At 68.1% G+C, this 18,032-nt stretch overlaps 1 protein-coding gene across 1 annotated transcript; it reads left to right on the top strand.

The window, feature by feature from the left end:
- The first annotated feature begins 5,119 nt into the window (after nucleotides 1–5,119).
- On the top strand, nucleotides 5,120–14,285 carry KCND1 (potassium voltage-gated channel subfamily D member 1). The gene is given in 7 exon segments (XM_077840392.1): nucleotides 5,120–5,170; nucleotides 5,172–6,235; nucleotides 12,010–12,172; nucleotides 12,379–12,462; nucleotides 13,194–13,289; nucleotides 13,369–13,610; nucleotides 14,084–14,285. Coding segments are annotated over 7 exon segments (1,902 nt in total).
- Nucleotides 14,286–18,032: the final 3,747 nt, after the last annotated feature.

Below are 18,032 nucleotides of genomic sequence, written 5' to 3'. Positions count from 1 at the left end.
GCAGCCCCTGTGAGCCTGGCCCTGGGCCCCCCAGCCCTGCCGGTGCCCCTCACTCCCGACCTGCAGCCCCTGTGAGCCTGGCCCTGGGCCCCCCAGCCCTGCCGGTGCCCCTCACTCCTGACCTGCAGCCCCCCCCCAACCCTGGCTCTGCCCCCCCCAGCCCTGCCGGTGCCCCCTCACTCCTGACCTGCAGCCCCTGGCCCTGGGCCCCCCAGCCCTGCCAGTGCCCCTCACTCCCGACCCGCAGCCCCTGTGAGCCTGGCCCTGCCCCCCGCCCCAGCCCCGCCGGTGCCCCTCACTCCCGACCCGCAGCCCCTGCCAGCCCGGCCCTGGCCCCCCCCCAGCCCTGCCGGTGCCCCCTCACTTCCCGACCCACAGCCCCTGTGAGCCTGGCCCTGGGCCCCCCAGCCCTGCCGGTGCCCCTCACTCCCGACCCGCAGCCCCCCGCCAGCCCGGCCCCTGCCCCCCACCCGCTGTACCGCCCGCCCCCCCCTCCCGTCTTATTTATAGACTATTTTTCCTCGGCACAATCCAATGGCCTGGGGGGAAGGGGGCGGGACAGAGAACCCTCCTGACCAATGGGAGGCCAGCTTTTCATCAGCCCGTCACGTGGCAGCTTAAATTCTGTCCAAAAAGTTACAAAGCACAATAAAGAGGTGAGTTCTGGCAAGAAGTGAATGTCTGTTATTTGGAAGGGGGAGGGGTGGGAGGCAGGACTGGGGGGGGCGGGGGTGTCGGCACAGGGCAGGGACCCCCCGCCTGGGTCCTCAGCCCCCATAGATCTCTGCCATTCTGCCAGCAGGGGGCGCTGGAAGGAGACCAAACAGCTGAAATTTGGAAACTCCCTTGGTGGGGGGGCCCTGCGGAACTACCGGCCGCTGGATTTCATCCCAGAGCCGGGCTGGTATCGAACTTGGCTCCCACTGCAGCAGGGTGAGCAGGAGGGCAGGATATTTGGTGTCTGGCTGGGGGGTGCAGGGCCCTTGGGAAAATCACCTTAGCCAGGACACCAGGGTAAATGGGCCCATGGGATCAACAAGGTACAGACACTTTTACCTCTTTCCCTGAGCAAAGTCGACCATCAATGAGCCCACAGGCCTTTGTCCCCAGGGCCGGCAGACCTTGTGCGATGATGCAGCCGCCTCTGGGGTGGGGCAGCTGCCCGGACACTCGGGACCTCCCGCACTGAAGGTGCAGGTGTGAGGATGGGGGCGGGGTGCGAATCAGGGCAGCTGAGATTTCACCCGCCTGGGGTCATGGCAGAATGAACAGCAGGTCACAGGCTCAGAACGTTTTGCCCCGCAGTGGGGTCTGGGGGGTTAGAGCAGGGGCGGGAAGGCTGGGAGCCCGGATGCTTGGGTCTCTCCCTGGCGCGGGGAGGGGGCTGTTGGCTGGAGCGGGGGCTGGATTCTCTGGCAGCAGGTTGTTTTTCTGGGGCGCGTCTCGCTGGCGGGTGACGTATTGGGGGCACCGTCACCCGCCTGTCACCGGGAGCCTTTGAAGGGTCCTGATGCTGGAGCTGTCGTGAGATTCCTGCTTCACGCCCGTGGCTGGCACCGGGCTCAGCCGCAAGCAGGGAAAGGGGGAGGGGTGGCTGCTTTGGGGGAGCAGAGAAGGGCACATGGGGCCTGTCCCCTCTAAGGGGCACCCGCCCTGATCCTACCCCAGGGCAGGGGGCTGGTCCAACGGCCCTGAGCTCCTGACTCCCAATCTCTGCCAGTGCCCCTCACTCCCGACCCGCAGCCCCTGCCAGCCCGGCCCTGCCCCCCCAGCCCTGTCGGTGCCCCTCACTCCCGACCCGCAGCCCCTGCCAGCCCGGCCCTGCCCCCCCCAGCGCTGCCGGTGCCCCCTCACTCCAGACCCGCAGCCCCTGCCAGCCCGGCCCTGCCCCCCCAGCCCTGCCGGTGCCCCTCACTCCCAACCCACAGCCCCTGCCCCCCAGCGCTGCCGGTGCCCCTCACTACCCGACCCGCAGCCCCTGCCAGCCCGGCCCTGCCCCCCCAGCCCTGCCGGTGCCCCTCACTCCCAACCCACAGCCCCTGCCCCCCCAGCGCTGCCGGTGCCCCTCACTCCCGACCTGCAGCCCCTGCCAGCCCGGCCCTGCTGGTGCCCCCCACGCCCAGGCCGCAGACCTGGCTCTCAGCCCATTCACTGAACAGCTCTTAGCCGCTCTGGGTATCGATTTGCTCTAAGTGCTGCGTGTTTCCCATGTGCTGATTAAGGGTTTGTTCTGACACTGGCAACTCGGGGCACGTGGGGGTGGGGGAGTCTGGTAAGTCGCAGAGAGCTGGGGGGGCCAGGGCCGGGCTGGTAGGGGCTGCGGGTCGGGAGTGAGGGGCACCGGCAGGGCTGGGGGAGCCCAGGGCCGGGCTAGCGGGGGGCTGCGGGTCGGGAGTGAGGGGCGCCAGCAGGGTTGGGAAGGCCCAGGGCCGGGCTGGCAGGGGCTGTGGGTCGGGAGTGAGGGGCACCGACAGGGCTGGGAAGGCCCAGGGCTGGGCTAGCGGGGGCTGCGGGTCAGGAGTGAGGGGCACCGGCAGGGCTGGGGGGGGCAGGTAGGGCCGGGCTAGCGGGGGCTGCGGGTCGGGAGTGAGGGGCACTGGCAGGGCTGGGAAGGCCCAGGGCTGGGCTAGCGGGGGCTGCGGGGGTCAGGAGTGAGGGGCACCGACAGGGCTGGGGGAGCCCAGGGCCAGGCTAGCGGGGGGCTGCGGGTCGGGAGTGGGGGGCACCGGCAGGGCTGGGGGGCAGGTAGGGCCTGGCTAGCGGGGGCTGCGGGTCAGGAGTGAGGGGCACCGACAGGGCTGGGGGAGCCCAGGGCCGGGCTAGCGGGGGCTGCGGGTCGGGAGTGAGGGGCACCGGCAGGGCTGGGGGGCCCAGGGCTGGGCTAGCGGGGGCTGCGGGTTGGGAGTGAGGGGCACTAACCCCGTGTGCTGATCCTGCTGGGACCCCCAGCTATGTCGGGTGTGGACGGGGGCTGGGAGCCAGAACTCCTGGGTTCTCTCCCTGGCTCTGAGTCTGTGGACCCCTCCTCAGCTGCCTGGAGTTGTTGTGGGGGAGGGGTCCTGTGACTCCACCCCCCTCCGGGCTCAGTCCCCCAAATGCTCCCTCTGCTCTGGGTCATCTGGACCCCCCCTATCCCCGCCCTGGTGGTGCCCCTCCTCCAACCTCATCTCTGCCCCTTCAATCCCCCGGCTCCCCCCTTCCCCTTCTGCCCCCCACAATCCCCCCCTGATAGATCCCTCCCCACCCCCTATAGATCCCTCCCTCCCCCACCCCCATAGATCCATCCCCACCCCATAGATCCCTCCCTCCCCCACCCCATAGAAAACCATTCCCACCACCTATAGATCCCCTCCTCCCCACCGTCTATAGATCCCTCCCCCCACCCCATGATCCAACTCTCCCCCCCATAGACCCATCTCTTTTCCCCATCCCCTATGGATCTCCCCCCCCACAGATCCCTCCCTCCCCCCTCCCCCTCCTTCCCCCCACCCGGCAGCCGCCGCTGCGCTATAAAAGCCGGTACATCCCCCCCCCGCCGCCTGATGCAGGCGGGACCCGCTTCACCCACACCCGGCCGGAGCCCGCGGAGCGATGCGCCTGGGGGGGGGCGGGGCAGGGACCCCCCCCAGCCCCGAGCCCGGATCGCTGCCCGCGGCCGCCGGGGAGAGGTGAGAGCTGCCCCCCCCCGCATCCGCCCCCCCCCCGAGCCCCCGGATCTGCCCCCCCGGATCCGCCCCCCCCTAGCCCCCGGATCGGCCCCCCCCAGATCCGCCCCCCCGAGCCCCCGGATCTGCCCCCCCTTAGCAGATCCGCCCCCCCCCCGAGCCCCCGGATCTGTCCCCCTGTTCTCCCCCCCGCGTCTGCCAGGGGCACTGGGACAGTGCGGGGGGGGCTGAGAGCCGAGCTGCAAACCCTGGATAGGATGGAAACCACCTACAGCCGGGGGGGTACGGCAGCCCCCCCCAGCCCCCCTAGTTCCAGCACCTCTGGTAGCTGCCCCCCCCAGACCTGCCCCCCACCCCCTGCATGTGCCCCCCACCCTGGCCCCATACCCACCCCAGGGCTGGGGTGTCCCTGAGTCGGGTGGCCCCTCCTGACACCCCCCCCCATCCTACATGGAGCAGTTACTGTCCCCTGCAATGGGGGGAGGGGCTGGGCCCGGGGGAAAAGGGGGTTTGAGTAAGAATCAAAACACCCCTCCCCCACTGCTAGGCTAGGACTGACCCCCTCCCTCCCCCGGGGTCCCCCGCTCCAACCTACCAGCCCCCACAGCTGGGGAGAGAACCCAGGCATCCTGGCTCCCAGCCCCCCACCCCCGCTCTACCCACCCAGCCCCCACTCCCCTCCAGAGCCGGGGAGAGAACCCAGGCATCCTGGCTCCCAGGCCCCCCCCTCCCCTCCCAGAGCAGAGGAGAGAACCCAGGAGTCCTGGCTCCCAGCCCTCCCCCGTCCTCTAACCACTAGACCCCCCTCCCTTCCCAGAGCAGGGGAGAGAACCCAGGCGTCCGGGCTGAGGTGTCCAATCTGCAGTTCTTGATTTTCTTTCTCACGTCTCTTCTCTCCTGCCCGCAGCGCCCTGAGACGCCCCCCCGCTGGGCTGCCGAGCCCTTCGGCCCCCTTTGCCAAGAGCCAGCGGCGTGGAGGGGCCCAACCCCCCCCCCCCCCCCGATGCCTCGAGAGACCAGGCCTCAGCTGGGACAGCAGCACCCCCCTCCGGGGGACAGCCGAGACCGGGGGGGTACCTGAGACCGTGACCAGGAGCGACTCGTCTCTCCCTCTAGACCCTGGCTCTGTGCCCCACAGCAACACGCCGGCTTGGGGCTCGTGTTTCGGAGACAGCTGAGCCCCGGGCAGGCGGGGTGGGGAGGTTCCCACCCGCAGCTAGCGGAGCCCTGGGTCCTGAGACCTGTCCTGAGACTTTCTTCCCCCATCTCCTGGGTCCTGAGAACTGCCCCGATTTCCCTTGGACACATCCAAGTTTGGAGACGACCCCCCCTCCTGCCGGCGCCCCAATCTCCTGGGTCCCAAGGCCACTCCTCGGGCACCTCCGGCTTTGGCGCCCTCCCCGTTCCGAGCTGACGCCTCTGCCCTGCCCCGGCGACCCCCGCGCCTGGCCACCATGGCGGCCGGCGTGGCCACCTGGCTGCCCTTCGCCCGCGCGGCTGCCGTGGGGCTGGCTGCCCTTGGCCAAGAAGCCGATACCCAAACCACCCAGCGTCAAGCGACCCCGGGGGGACGAAATCCTGGTGGTGAACGTGAGCGGCCGGCGGTTCCAGACCTGGCAGAACACGCTGGACCGGTACCCGGACACGCTGCTCGGCAGCTCGGAGAAGGAGTTCTTCTACAACGAGGACAGCCGGGAGTATTTCTTCGACCGCGACCCGGAGATCTTCCGCCACGTCCTGAACTTCTACCGCACCGGCCACCTGCATTACCCCCGGCACGAGTGCATCCAGGCCTTCGACGAGGAGCTGAGCTTTTACGGCATCATCCCGGAGCTGATCGGCGACTGCTGCCTGGAGGAATACCGCGACCGCAAGAAGGAGAACGCCGAGCGGCTGGCCGAGGACGAAGAAGCGGAGAGCGCCACCGACCTCTCCTTGCCGCCGGACAGCACCGTCCGGCAGCGGCTGTGGCGGGCCTTCGAGAACCCCCACACCAGCACGGTGGCCTTGGTCTTCTACTACGTCACCGGCTTCTTCATCGCCGTCTCGGTGATCGCCAACGTGGTGGAGACCATCCCCTGCCAGCCGCCGCCCGGCCGGAAGCGCCAGCAGCCCTGCGGCGACCGCTTCCCCTTGGCCTTCTCCTGCATGGACACGGCCTGCGTCCTCATCTTCACCGGCGAGTACCTTCTCCGGCTCTTCGCCGCCCCCAGCCGCTGCCAGTTTCTGCGCAGCGTCATGAGCATCATCGACGTGGTGGCCATCCTGCCCTACTACATCGGGCTGGTGATGCCGGAGAACGAGGACGTGAGCGGGGCCTTCGTCACCCTGCGGGTCTTCCGGGTCTTCCGCATCTTCAAGTTCTCCCGGCACTCGCAGGGCCTGCGGATCCTGGGCTACACCCTCAAGAGCTGCGCCTCCGAGCTGGGCTTCCTCCTCTTCTCCCTGACCATGGCCATCATCATCTTCGCCACCGTCATGTTCTACGCCGAGAAAGGGACCCGCAGCACCAACTTCACCAGCATCCCGGCCGCCTTCTGGTACACCATCGTCACCATGACCACGCTGGGGTGAGTCTGCGCCCTGCGGCCCCCCCCACCGCTCAGCCCTGGGCCCCCGGCTCCGCTTTCTCCCGGGATCCCGTTTGGGCCCTGTCGGGCGGGGGGATCCGAGAGCCGGATGCTTCAGAACCGACCCCGCCATCTGTTGAGGGCTTTATTCTCGGGTTTTTGAGTTATTGTCCCTGGAGTCCGGGCCCGGACTCTACCGTGGCCAGGAAATTTGGGCAAATGACTGACTGCCCCCGTTGGGTCCTTGGGGCACCAGCAGGGCTGTTCTTGGGGCTCCTGGGAGCAGAGTGGGAATCCAACCCGGGGAATTCCCACATGCATCCAATTCAGAATAGGCTGGGAAAGGGCGGAAGTGCATGAGGTGCGGAGGGGGGGGCTGGACCCCGGACACCTGGGTTCTCTGCCCGGCTCTCGGAGGGGAGTGGGGGCTGGTGGTTAGAGCAGGGGGGCTGGGAGCCTAGACGCCTGAGTTCTCTTCTGGCTCGGGAAGGACAGTGGAGGGCAAAGCACTGGAGTGGGGGAACTTGTGGGCAGGAGGCCGGGCCTGGCGCGGCTGGTGCCATCTGCAGTGGGCTGGATAGCCCAGAATGCAAACATTTGTTCAGGTCGTAATTCTTCCGAAGAGCCCACGGGGCAGCAGCAGGGGGAGGGGAGAGCGAAAGAGAGGAGCTGGGGGCTGCGGGTCGGGAGTGAGGGGCACCGGCAGGGCTGGGGGGGCAGGGCCGGGCCGGCGGGGGGGGCTGCAGGTCGGGAGTGGGGGGCACCGGCAGGGCTGGGGGGGCAGGGCCGGGCCGGCGGGGGGCTGCGGGTCGGGAGTGAGGGGCACCGGCAGGGCTGGGGGGGCAGGGCCGGGCCGGCGGGGGGGCTGCGGGTCGGGAGTGAGGGGCACCGGCAGGGCTGGGGCGGCAGGGCCGGGCCGGCGGGGGGCTGCGGGTCGGGAGTGAGGGGCACCGGCAGGGCTGGGGGGGCAGGGCCGGGCCGGCGGGGGGCTGCGGGTCGGGAGTGAGGGGCACCGGCAGGGCTGGGGGGGCAGGGCCGGGCCGGCGGGGGGCTGCGGGTCGGGAGTGAGGGGCACCGGCAGGGCTGGGGCGGCAGGGCCGGGCCGGCGGGGGGCTGCGGGTCGGGAGTGAGGGGCACCGGCAGGGCTGGGGCGGCAGGGCCGGGCCGGCGGGGGGCTGCGGGTCGGGAGTGAGGGGCACCGGCAGGGCTGGGGCGGCAGGGCCGGGCCGGCGGGGGGCTGCGGGTCGGGAGTGAGGGGCACCGGCAGGGCTGGGGGGGGCAGGGCCGGGCCGGCGGGGGGCTGCGGGTCGGGAGTGAGGGGCACCGGCAGGGCTGGGGGGGCAGGGCCGGGCTGGCGGGGGGCTGCGGGTCGGGAGTGAGGGGCACCGGCAGGGCTGTGGGGGGCAGGGCCGGGCCGGCGGGGGGCTGCGGGTCGGGAGTGAGGGGCACCGGCAGGGCTGGGGGGGCAGGGCCGGGCTGGCGGGGGGCTGCGGGTCGGGAGTGAGGGGCACCGGCAGGGCTGGGGCGGCAGGGCCGGGCTGGCGGGGGGCTGCGGGTTGGGAGTGAGGGGCACCGGCAGGGCTGGGGGGGCAGGGCCGGGCTGGCGGGGGGCTGCGGGTCGGGAGTGAGGGGCACTGCATGTCTCTTTAACAGCCCCCGGATTCCTGCTGCTTCTTACTGCATCATTGCTGGGGCGAACCACAGAGCCGGGCAGGGAACCCAGGAGTCCTGGCTCCCAGCCCCCACCACCCAGTGCTCATTATTCGAGGTGTAATTAGCGGCTGTGTTTTGAGCTCCTAAATGAGTCTTGACCACCCCCGGTGCCTGAGCCGGAGCAGTGGACCGGGGGCGGGAGGGGGTGGTGTGCGGGGGGTTGGGTGTGCATAGGACGGGGCGAGGGGCCCATTCCAGGATCCTCTCCCCTGTCCTCTGGCAGGAGCGGAGTTGCCCGGATAATCTACCCACACTGGGCCTTCAGCGGGGCCTCCCAGTGGGCTGCCCGGGGACAGATCGCCCGGCGCCGAGATGCAGCCACCTCTGGGGTGGGGCAGCAGGGAACAGCCTCACATAACACCACAAAGGGTTGGCTGGCCCCGCGCTGAGATGCAGCCACCTCTGGGGCAGAGCGGCTGGGACCAGCCGTTTGGGACGGGCCCTGAGGGGGGACCATCGAGTCTCTTCCTCTGCAGAGGCTGCTCGGGAGGCAGGAGAGACTCATGGGAGATGGGGCTTGGCCCGGACGCTGGGATTCACACCCTGCTCTGGGGGGGGGCTGTAATACCCTAGCAGGAGTCTGGGTCCCCCCCCAAATAAACAGCACAGGGCTCAGCCCCCCAGCAGGGGGCAGCAGGGACACACGCACAATCCCCAGGTCACCACACAAACGGTCCTTCCCTTACTTCCCAGCAGGGGGCACCGTGGGGTTTTCGCGCTCCGCAGGGGGGTCACTATTACACCAGGGCGTGTGGAAGAGATGCACTGTGGGTAAGGCGGAGGGCAGGAGCAGGAGGGGGCTGGGCTCTGGGGTAGGCAGGATGGCCGGAGGTTCACGCTGCAATGATGAGGGGAGGAAAGTCGCTCTCCCCAGTCACTAGGTTCAAGTGTTAACAGCCTGGATTGAGTGACGGGTCTCACCACGTTGAATGGGGCTCGGAGGAGATGTGTCTTCATGGTGAAGGGAATAGAGAGGCGCCCGAACTCCTGGGTCCTCTCCCCAGCTCTGGGAGGGGAGGGGGGCATGGTGGGTTAGAGCAGGGGGGCTGGGGGCCAGGACACCTGGGTTCTCTCCCCAGCTCTGGGAGGGGACTGGGGTCTGGTGGGTTAGAGCAGGGGGGCTGAGGGCCAGGACACCTGGGTTCTCTCCCTGGCTCTGGGAGGGGAGGGGGGCCTGGTGGGTTAGAGCAGGGGGGCTGAGGGCCAGGACACCTGGGTTCTCTCCCCAGCTCTGGGAGGGGAGGGGGGTCTGGTGGGTTAGAGCAGGGGGATTGGGAGCCCGGACGCCTGGGTTCCATTCACGGCTCTGTAATGGTAAAGCCCACCCAGGTTGAGTCCGTTCTGCTCCATGACTGTTCCCGGCAGTTCCCAAACCACCCTGCGGCGTTCTGTGCTGCTGTTCCCGGCTGCTCCGCCCCAGAGGCAGCTGCATCTCAGCGCCCGGCGCGTCAGCCCCCTGCGGTGTTAAGTGCAGCTGTTCCCCGGCTGCTCCACCCCAGAAGTGGCTGCATCAAACGCCCATCTGTGTGTGGGGACACGGAAGCGCCGAGCTTTCTCCCTGCACGCCCACCCCCCCGCCGTGCCCCACGGGTGTTTTGCTCTGCACCAGCCTGTAACCGAGGCAGGGGCCTGCTGCAGCTCCACGGGGGAGGAATTTATCCACAGAGCGCGGGAGGCAGAGACAGCCGCTTTCCGCAACTCGCCTGTGCTGGGGGGCGCGGGGGGCTGGCAGGGGCTGTGGGTCGGGAGTGAGGGGCACCGGCAGAGCCCAGGGCTGGGATCGGATCCAGGTGACCTGCCTTTGGCTCGTCCTCAGGCCGGGGCAGATTCCGCTGAATCGCCAACTTGCGCAGGGATCGCTGAGCTGGCAGGTGGGCAGCCGGGGACGGGGGCTGAGTGGGGGGGCTGGGAGCCAGGACTCCTGGGTTCTCTGCCTGGCTCTGGGAGGGGAGTGGGGTCTAGTGGGTTAGAGCAGGGGGAGCTGGGTGCCAGGACTCCTGGGTTTTTTGGCTCTTTGCGCGTCTGCCATGGGGTCGTGATCTCATCTGCTCCAGGGCGAATTGCGGCCTAATCCAGCCCCCCAACTTTGTTTCATGGCAGGATCCCCCCCACCCCAGGCACCTTCCAGGCCCCGCTGCTGCCCCCTAGGTGAAGCAGGGTGGGGCCCCCTTCCTGCTCTCCCATTTCTGTGCATCTCCGGCCCCAGGCAGCTCACATCCCCCCCCCCCCAGTGGAGTTACAGGGAGGTCAGGGCTGTCAGATCCCCCCCAACCTTCCCCCCCCCGGGTCCAAGGAGCATCCTTCAGTACCCTGGTCAGCCCCATTCCCCCCCACCCTGGTTTCCTGCCCCCCACCCCCAGATCAGCCCCAGGTCCCCCCCCAGACCCTGCTGTTCTGCCCTCCCTGGATCAGCCCCAGGTCCCCCCCCAGACTGGTATCCTGCCCCCCCTCAGATCAGTCCCAAGGCCTCCCCAGTGTGGTATCTCCCCCCACCCCTGGTTCAGCCCCAGGGCCCCCGCACACGCCGCAGTGCAAGGTTACAGCAACCTCTCGCCAGCCAAGCGGACCGGCTCCGCGCTGGGACGTGTGAATATTTCATGTTCTCTGGAGCCAGCCCAGAGGCACACGAGGGGGGAGGGGGGCTCCTGATTCCTCCCCCACTTTAGAATCCCTCCCCCGCACAGAACACAGAATCCCCTTCCTGCCCCCCATACATTGCCCTTGTCTGGGGGTCTGCACTGAGCCACTAGGGGGTGCCGTGCTGCGGGGAGTGGGCGGGGACTGGGCAGGGGCGCTCTCCCCTGGCAGTGGGGCCGGGCGCTGGGGGGTGCCGTGCTGCGGGGCAGGGATCTCAGCAGGGGGATCCCAGTTTCCTGGCCAGTTATAACAAGCCGCCACCCAGCTAAAATTCCCTGGAATTCCCACTGACTATCAAATTCTTCTTTAGCTGCCCCGCCCCAGAGGTGGCCGCATGTCCGCGCCGGGCGAGCCGTCCCCTTGCGGCGTTATACACGGCTGGTCCCCAGCTGCCCCGCCCCAGAGGTGGCCGCATGTCCGCGCCGGGCGAGCCGTCCCCTTGCGGCGTTATACACGGCTGGTCCCCAGCTGCCCCGCCCCAGAGGTGGCCGCATGTCCGCGCCGGGCGAGCCGTCCCCTTGCGGCGTTATACACGGCTGGTCCCCAGCTGCCCCGCCCCAGAGGTGGCCGCATGTCCGCGCCGGGCGAGCCGTCCCCTTGCGGCGTTATACACGGCTGGTCCCCAGCTGCCCCGCCCCAGAGGTGGCCGCATGTCCGCGCCGGGCGAGCCGTCCCCTTGCGGCGTTATACACGGCTGGTCCCCAGCTGCCCCGCCCCAGAGGTGGCCGCATGTCCGCACCGGGCGAGCCGTCCCCTTGCGGCGTTATACACGGCTGGTCCCCAGCTGCCCCGCCCCAGAGGTGGCCGCATGTCCGCGCCCTGTGTTGCCCGTAACAGGGACGCCGTCGCCGGTCTCTGGGGTGTGCTGGGTTCTCGGAGCCGCACGCCGAGCCGTTGATTGATTCTCAGTCCGTTAAATAAGTCATGGTGTTGGGGCCTGTGTTTTATTATATAATCGCCGCTCGCTTGACGTGGATTAACAGCGTTTCTCCACAAGCAATTTCGCTTTCCCAACCGGTCCATTACGAATTGCAACACTTCTGCCGCCTGTTATCCTCATGCGGCGTTACGGGTGGCTGGTCCCCAACCGCCCTGCCCCAGAGGCAGCTGCATCTCAGCGTGGGGAGAGCCATCCCGGCGTGGTGTTATACGTGGCTGTCCCCCTGCTGCCCCCCCCCCGAGGTGGCTGCATCTCGGCATCTTCCCCACCCTGCCGGGGAGGGGCCCGAGAGCAGTGGGGCAGTGAGATGCACGAAGCAGTTCACACCTCTTCGGGTGACCGGCTCAGGCTCTCGGCAGACTCCGGCAGGGCCACATTTTGGGGGTTTTCTCCCCGACCGCAGGGGCTGGGAACGTACTTTTTTCACCCCCCGAAAGCTGAGCTTCTGCCCCATTCCTGCTTCCCCCTCCCTTTCCCCCGGCAGGTACGGGGACATGGTTCCCAGCACGATCGCCGGAAAGATCTTCGGCTCCATCTGCTCGCTGAGCGGGGTGCTGGTCATTGCACTACCGGTGCCCGTCATCGTCTCCAACTTCAGCCGCATCTACCACCAGAACCAGCGGGCGGACAAACGCCGGGCGCAGCAGGTCTGGGGGGGCCACGGCGGGGGCACGGGGGCAGGTGGAGAGGGGGCGGCCTGGGCAAAGGAGGGGGATGCGGGGAGGGGAGAGTGAGCCAGGGGGGAGGGGGGTTGTGGGGCTGAGGTGCGGAGCGGGGCTGGGGGGTCGGAAGGGGGGTGGGGGGGAGGTTTGTGTCTGCGTCTCTGACCCTGTCCCCCCCCCCCCCCCCGCAGAAGGTTCGCCTGGCACGGATCCGGCTGGCTAAGAGCACCACGACCAACGCCTTCCTGCAGTACAAGCGGGACGGGGGCCTCGAGGTACCTGCTCCCGGCCCCTGCACGCTCGCCCCTCGCACGCTCGCCCCCACTCGCGCGGCACACTCAGCAGGCCCACGCGGCATGTTCACCGCTCGCACTGTTGCACTAGCTCACTCACGCACAAACCCAGTGCACGCTGGCTGCCCATTCACCCCTCACACACTCACAGTTGCAGTAACACTCCCATGCACAACCACAGTGCACACTCACCCTTCACACATGCACAGTCCCAAAGCACACTGGCCACACATTTGCACTAACACAGTCACAACTCACCCTCACCCCTCACCTGCTTGCACTAAACCCATCATTGTGCAAACGCACACTCACCTCACACTTTGCACACACGCAATTGCATTCATGCCGGCACCCCCCCCGTTCCCTGGGCACCCCCCCCATCTCCACACACTGCCCCAGTTGCACGGACCCACCCATGCACAATCCCGGTGCACAATCGTCACTCCCACGTGCCCAGCGTTGCACTAACACCACTGTGCACAATCCCAGTGCCCACTCACCACAACGTGCACACTCCCCCAGTCGCACGGACCCACCCACGCCCAGTCGCACGCCCTCCTGGCCTTACCCTCGCACAGGACTGCAGAACCGAGCTGTGTTCACCCTTTGAACGCTCCCCCCCGCCAACCCTCCTTCTTCTACCCCTCCCACTCACCCCCGCTCACCGGAAGGGGGTGTCTGCCTAGCTCTGATCTCCCCCCCCCGCGAAACAGGACCTGGGCAGCGCCGCTCACGCCCTGGCTGTGAGGAATCGTTCGACCTTCGAACAGCAACACCACCACCTGCTGCGCTGCCTGGAGAGGACCACGGTGAGGGGCGCGGCCGGGGGGCGGCTGGGGGGCAGGGGGGCCGTGGGCCAGGCTGAATCTCCCCCCTCCCCCCCCGCAGAGCCACGACTTCACGGACGAGCGCTCATGCAGCGAGGCCGGCCTGGGGGGCTCAGGGGGCGGCCGGACCAGCCGCAGCACCTCCGTCTCCTCCCAGCAGGGCGGCACCAGCTCCTGCTGCCCCCGCCGGGGCCCCCCGCGCCGAGCCCTGCGCCCCGCCCCCTCCACCGCCTCCGTCAGCCGCACCAGCGCCCAGGAGCTCCGCACGCTGCACGGTCAGACGGGGCCCGCCGCCCCCCAGAGGTGACCGCGCCCCGCACTGGGGGGCCCTGAGGGGGTGGAGGAATGGGGGGTGCTGAGCTGGGAAGGGTCCTGGGGCGTCTGACCAAGAGGCGATGATGGGGCGTGGGGGCTCCCTGAAGCACCCACTAGGGGGAATGCTGGTATCTGCTGCCACCTAGTGGGCAAATGAGGAAGAGCAGGGGCTGCTGGGAGCCAGGACGCCTGGGTTCTCTCCCCGGCTCTGGGAGGGGAGTGGGGCCTAGTGGTTAGAGCAAGAGGGTTGGGAGCCAGGACGCCTGGGTTCTCTCCCCGGCTCTGGGAGGGGAATGGGGTTCAGTGGTTAGAGCTGGGGGGGTGGGGTTGGGAGCCAGGACGCCTGGGTTCTCTCCCCGGCTCTGGGAGGGGAATGGGGTTTAGTGGTTAGAGCTGGGGGGGTGGGGTTGGGAGCCAGGATGCCTGGGTTCATTCTCTCTCTCTTCTCTCCCTCCGCACAGCCGCTCCAGCTTGAACGCCAAGGCCCACGAGAACATGACGCTGGACTACGACGGGGTGGACCTGGCGGCCGCTCTCACCAGCATCCCCACGCCCCCCGCCAACACCCCCGAGAGCCGTCCCCCCTCACCCTGCGCCCTGCCCAACTCCAGCCTGCCTGCCCCCTACCTGCCCCACCGCATGGTCAAGATCTCCTCCTTGTAAGGGCAGAGCATGGAGCGGCTGTGTGTGGGGGGGGACTCCTGGGTTCCACATGCCGAGGGGCATTGTCTTCCGCAAACTCTGGGGCGCCAGCTGCCTAAGGGCCTGGATTGCCCCAGATGCCTGGGTCCCCCCTGCTTCGGTGCATGTCCTCGCCCGGCGGCCTCGGTCCCAGGGACATCGTCTTCCAAAACACTGGGGTGGTGGCATCTGCCTGGGGGTCTGGATTTGTCCCGGACGCCTGAATTCCACAGGACCAAGGCCTAGCCCGGACACCTAGCCCCCCCCCACGCCTCTCAACCCCCCGCGCTTAGGTGCATGACTTCGCCCGGATGCCTGGGTCCCGCCACTGTAGCAACACAAACGCTGAGATGCCACCCGCCGAGGGACACGGCCTTGCCCGGACGCCCAGGTCCTGCCCCCCAGCCCATTCCCCTCTAACACCCCCCAGCTCTCTGTTTGAATCAAAGCCCTTTCTCGGGGACAGCTATGCAAGACGGGCAAACGGGACGACTTCCAGGGCCGGCCCGAGGGGGGCGGAAGGTTACGGCACCTGGCTAAAGCCTTCCCCCCCCAACCCCATGCCCCCACCCCAGGGGAGTGTGGGCAAGAAAACTCTTCAACCCAGAGCCCTTGTATGTCCTGTGCTGGGAGGGGAGTGGGGTCCATATAGCCCAGTGCCCACCCCCCAACACGCACTGCAGTAGATCAGGACGAAGGATCTGCAGAGCCAGACTCCTAGGTCCCTTCCCCACTGCCTTGGACCTGTCCCAATGGACCCACCTACTCCCCACCCCACAGCTCCCAAGGGGGCCGCACCCAGATCTCACTGCAGTCCCCCCTGTCCCCCGAAATCTATGCATGTGTCTCTTCCACCACCGGGGGGCACTGTCCATGCCTGCATGCATCTCCGGTCTAGACTCAGTGGGAAGGCGCCTGTGTGGGGGAGCAGAAAGGGGGGTACCCGACCCCCCCGAAATTCCCTCCTTCCCAGGACCTTGCCTAGGCACAAAGATCGACGGGGAGCGGACGCCGAATCCAAGGACACACTCTGCTAAGGTCGCGCCTTTGCCCAGATGCCGGCCACCTCGCGATCCGCCTCACGGGTGCCGTTCTAGGCATTCGGGGGTGGGCTGGACACCTGGGTTCTCCGTTTGGGGAAGGCAGTGGGGTCTAGTGATTAGAGCGGAGGGCCTGGGAGCCAGGACTCCTGGCTTCTCTACCCAGCTCTGGGAGGGGAGTGGGGGGTCTCAGACCCCCACCCCCGCCAGCAGCCTGTGGGTCTGTTGTGCCCCGATAAGAATGGCAGCGGTATTCCGCCCCCTGCCCCCCAGCAGTAACAGCTGGGGGGGTCCCCACCAATGCATGCACCCCCCAGCATGGCAAGCGGGGGGACAGGCAGCCCCGAGGACTGGCCAGCAGGGGGTGCAAGACGAGACACTGAAGCCACAGGAACCGGGGGGGGGTAGGTGCCCCCTAGCCCCACCAGGGGCTCTGGGGGAGCAGGCATCTCATTGGTTGTATAGCACAACGCCCAATTCCTTGCATGGCCACAGGGGGGCGACATGGAATCTGCTGCCGCCCCCCCATACAAAGCAATATACCCCGTCCCCGAGAGGGCATCGCTATAGGGGGGTGCCTCGGCTGGGGGGGTATCCCACCCCACACCTCCCCCTTCAATTTACCTCCTAGTCTACATGAAGATGAAAGGAAAAGTTAGAGTGCGGGCGGCTGGGAGCCAGGACTCCGGGGCTCTGTCCCCGGCTCTGGGAGGGGAGTGGGTACTAATGGTGGGTGGGGAGGGTGGGGAGGGTGGGAGCCAGGACTCCTGGGTCCTCTCCCTGACTCAGTGTGTGACTGTTCAGATCACTTCAACTCAGGTTCCCCTTTGTGTCCACAGGGGGGAGAATAAAAGTGACCAGATTTGGGGCGGGGAGCTCGGCAGTTTAACCCCTTCGAGGCCAGAGGCGACTTTGAAGCACCTTGCATGTGGGGCGCAGTGGGGGGAGTTGGACAGAGACCGGGAGGGGGCAGGGAAGCTGGGGGGCGAGGGGCTGCCCTGAGCCCACAGCGGCCCCACTGTCGTTGGAGCAAATACAATGAGACGTGTTGAAACTCAGACCCCCGACTCCTGGCTTTCCTTGGCGGGCGGGGCGGGGAGCCCCAGTGGGGGCGCCAGCTCCAACGTACCCAGGGCAGGGGGTGACTAGCAGGCGCCGGCCCCAGGACAGACCCTGGCTGGCTCGGGGGGGTGTAAGGGAGCCCAGACTCCTGGGTTCTCTCCCCAGCTCTGGGATGGGGGCGGGGGCTGCGAGCCCGGGCTCCTGGGTTCTCTCCCCAGCTCTGGGATGGGGACGGGGGCTGCGAGCCCGGGCTCCTGGGTTCTCTCCCCAGCTCTGGGATGGGGGCGGGGGCTGCGAGCCCGGGCTCCTGGGTTCTCTCCCCAGCCCTGGGATGGGGACGGGGGCTGCGAGCCCCGGGCTCCTGGGTTCTCTCCCCAGCTCTGGGGTGGGGGCGGGGGCTGCGAGCCCGGGCTCCTGGGTTCTCTCCCCAGCTCTGGGATGGGGGCGGGGGCTGCGAGCCCGGGCTCCTGGGTTCTCTCCCCAGCTCTGGGATGGGGGCGGGGGCTGCGAGCCCGGGCTCCTGGGTTCTCTCCCCAGCTCTGGGGTGGGGGCGGGGGCTGCGAGCCCGGGCTCCTGGGTTCTCTCCCCAGCTCTGGGGTGGGGGCGGGGGCTGCGAGCCCGGGCTCCTGGGTTCTCTCCCCAGCTCTGGGGTGGGGGCGGGGGCTGCGAGCCCGGGCTCCTGGGTTCTCTACCGCCCCTTGGGGCTGGGTGGGTGGGTGGTCGAGTGGGTTAATAGGTGAGAAAAAGGGGTGGGACTATATTTGAGTGGCAGCCACCTCAGCCAATCAGAGCAGCCACTGTGCTGGCTCCTCCAGGGCAGGGCGAGGCAAGAGGGGAAGGGGGTCTTTGACTGGATGACGCCTTCCACCCAATCAGAACGGAGGCTTTTCTTCTTGGCCAATCAGAGAGCTGCCCTCTGATGTCCAACCAATCAGAAGTGAGCGTCCTCCAATTGGAGACGTGGAGCCTGTCCAACAGCCAATCAGAAGGGAGGGTAGGTCCTTCGTAGCCAATAAGAGACGTTGTCTCCGTCTCCCAGCCAATCAGAGATGGCTCCTTTGCGTTGCAGCTCTGTGGAAATTGGTTCCTTGTCTCTCAGCCAATCAGAAATGAGCCCTCCACCTCTGAGCCAATCAGAAATCGGTTCCGTGCTGTTCGGCCAATCAGAAAGGAGACCTTCACCTCTGAGCCAATCAGACAATTCACTGTTACTAAGGGCGGCCCAGGTCCCGCATTCCGCTGTGTCGTTGCTATGGGCTGTGGGAGAGGGTATTGGAGTGAGAAAACGGGGGTGGGTGGGACCTCTCTTGATTTGCCGCTGAGCCGTGGCCAATCAGATAGTTGGGCCCGTCAACCTCTGGCCAATGAGCGTCAGGCCGCGCGCGGCAGCGAGTGAAAACTGGGCCGTTGCCGAGGCGTGCCTAGTCCCCGCCCCCGGCGTTGCTAAGGGGCGTGACGGCGGAAGTGAGCGCGCGGGGTCAGGGGCCGGCTGTGTTGATGTTGACACTAGGCCGGGGCCGAGCGCGAGGGGCTGTCGCGGAAGCCGGGAAGGGTCAAAAAGTCGCAACGGGGCGGGGGAGGGGGAAGGAGCGGGCGAGCGAGGGGTTGATTCGTCTGCGTCCGGCCG

Source organism: Eretmochelys imbricata, chromosome 23 (genome assembly GCF_965152235.1).
Source record: "Eretmochelys imbricata isolate rEreImb1 chromosome 23, rEreImb1.hap1, whole genome shotgun sequence".
Classification (NCBI taxonomy): domain Eukaryota; kingdom Metazoa; phylum Chordata; order Testudines; family Cheloniidae; genus Eretmochelys; species Eretmochelys imbricata.
Note: the sequence above shows the minus strand (reverse complement) of the source record. Positions and strands in the feature narration are given on the sequence as shown.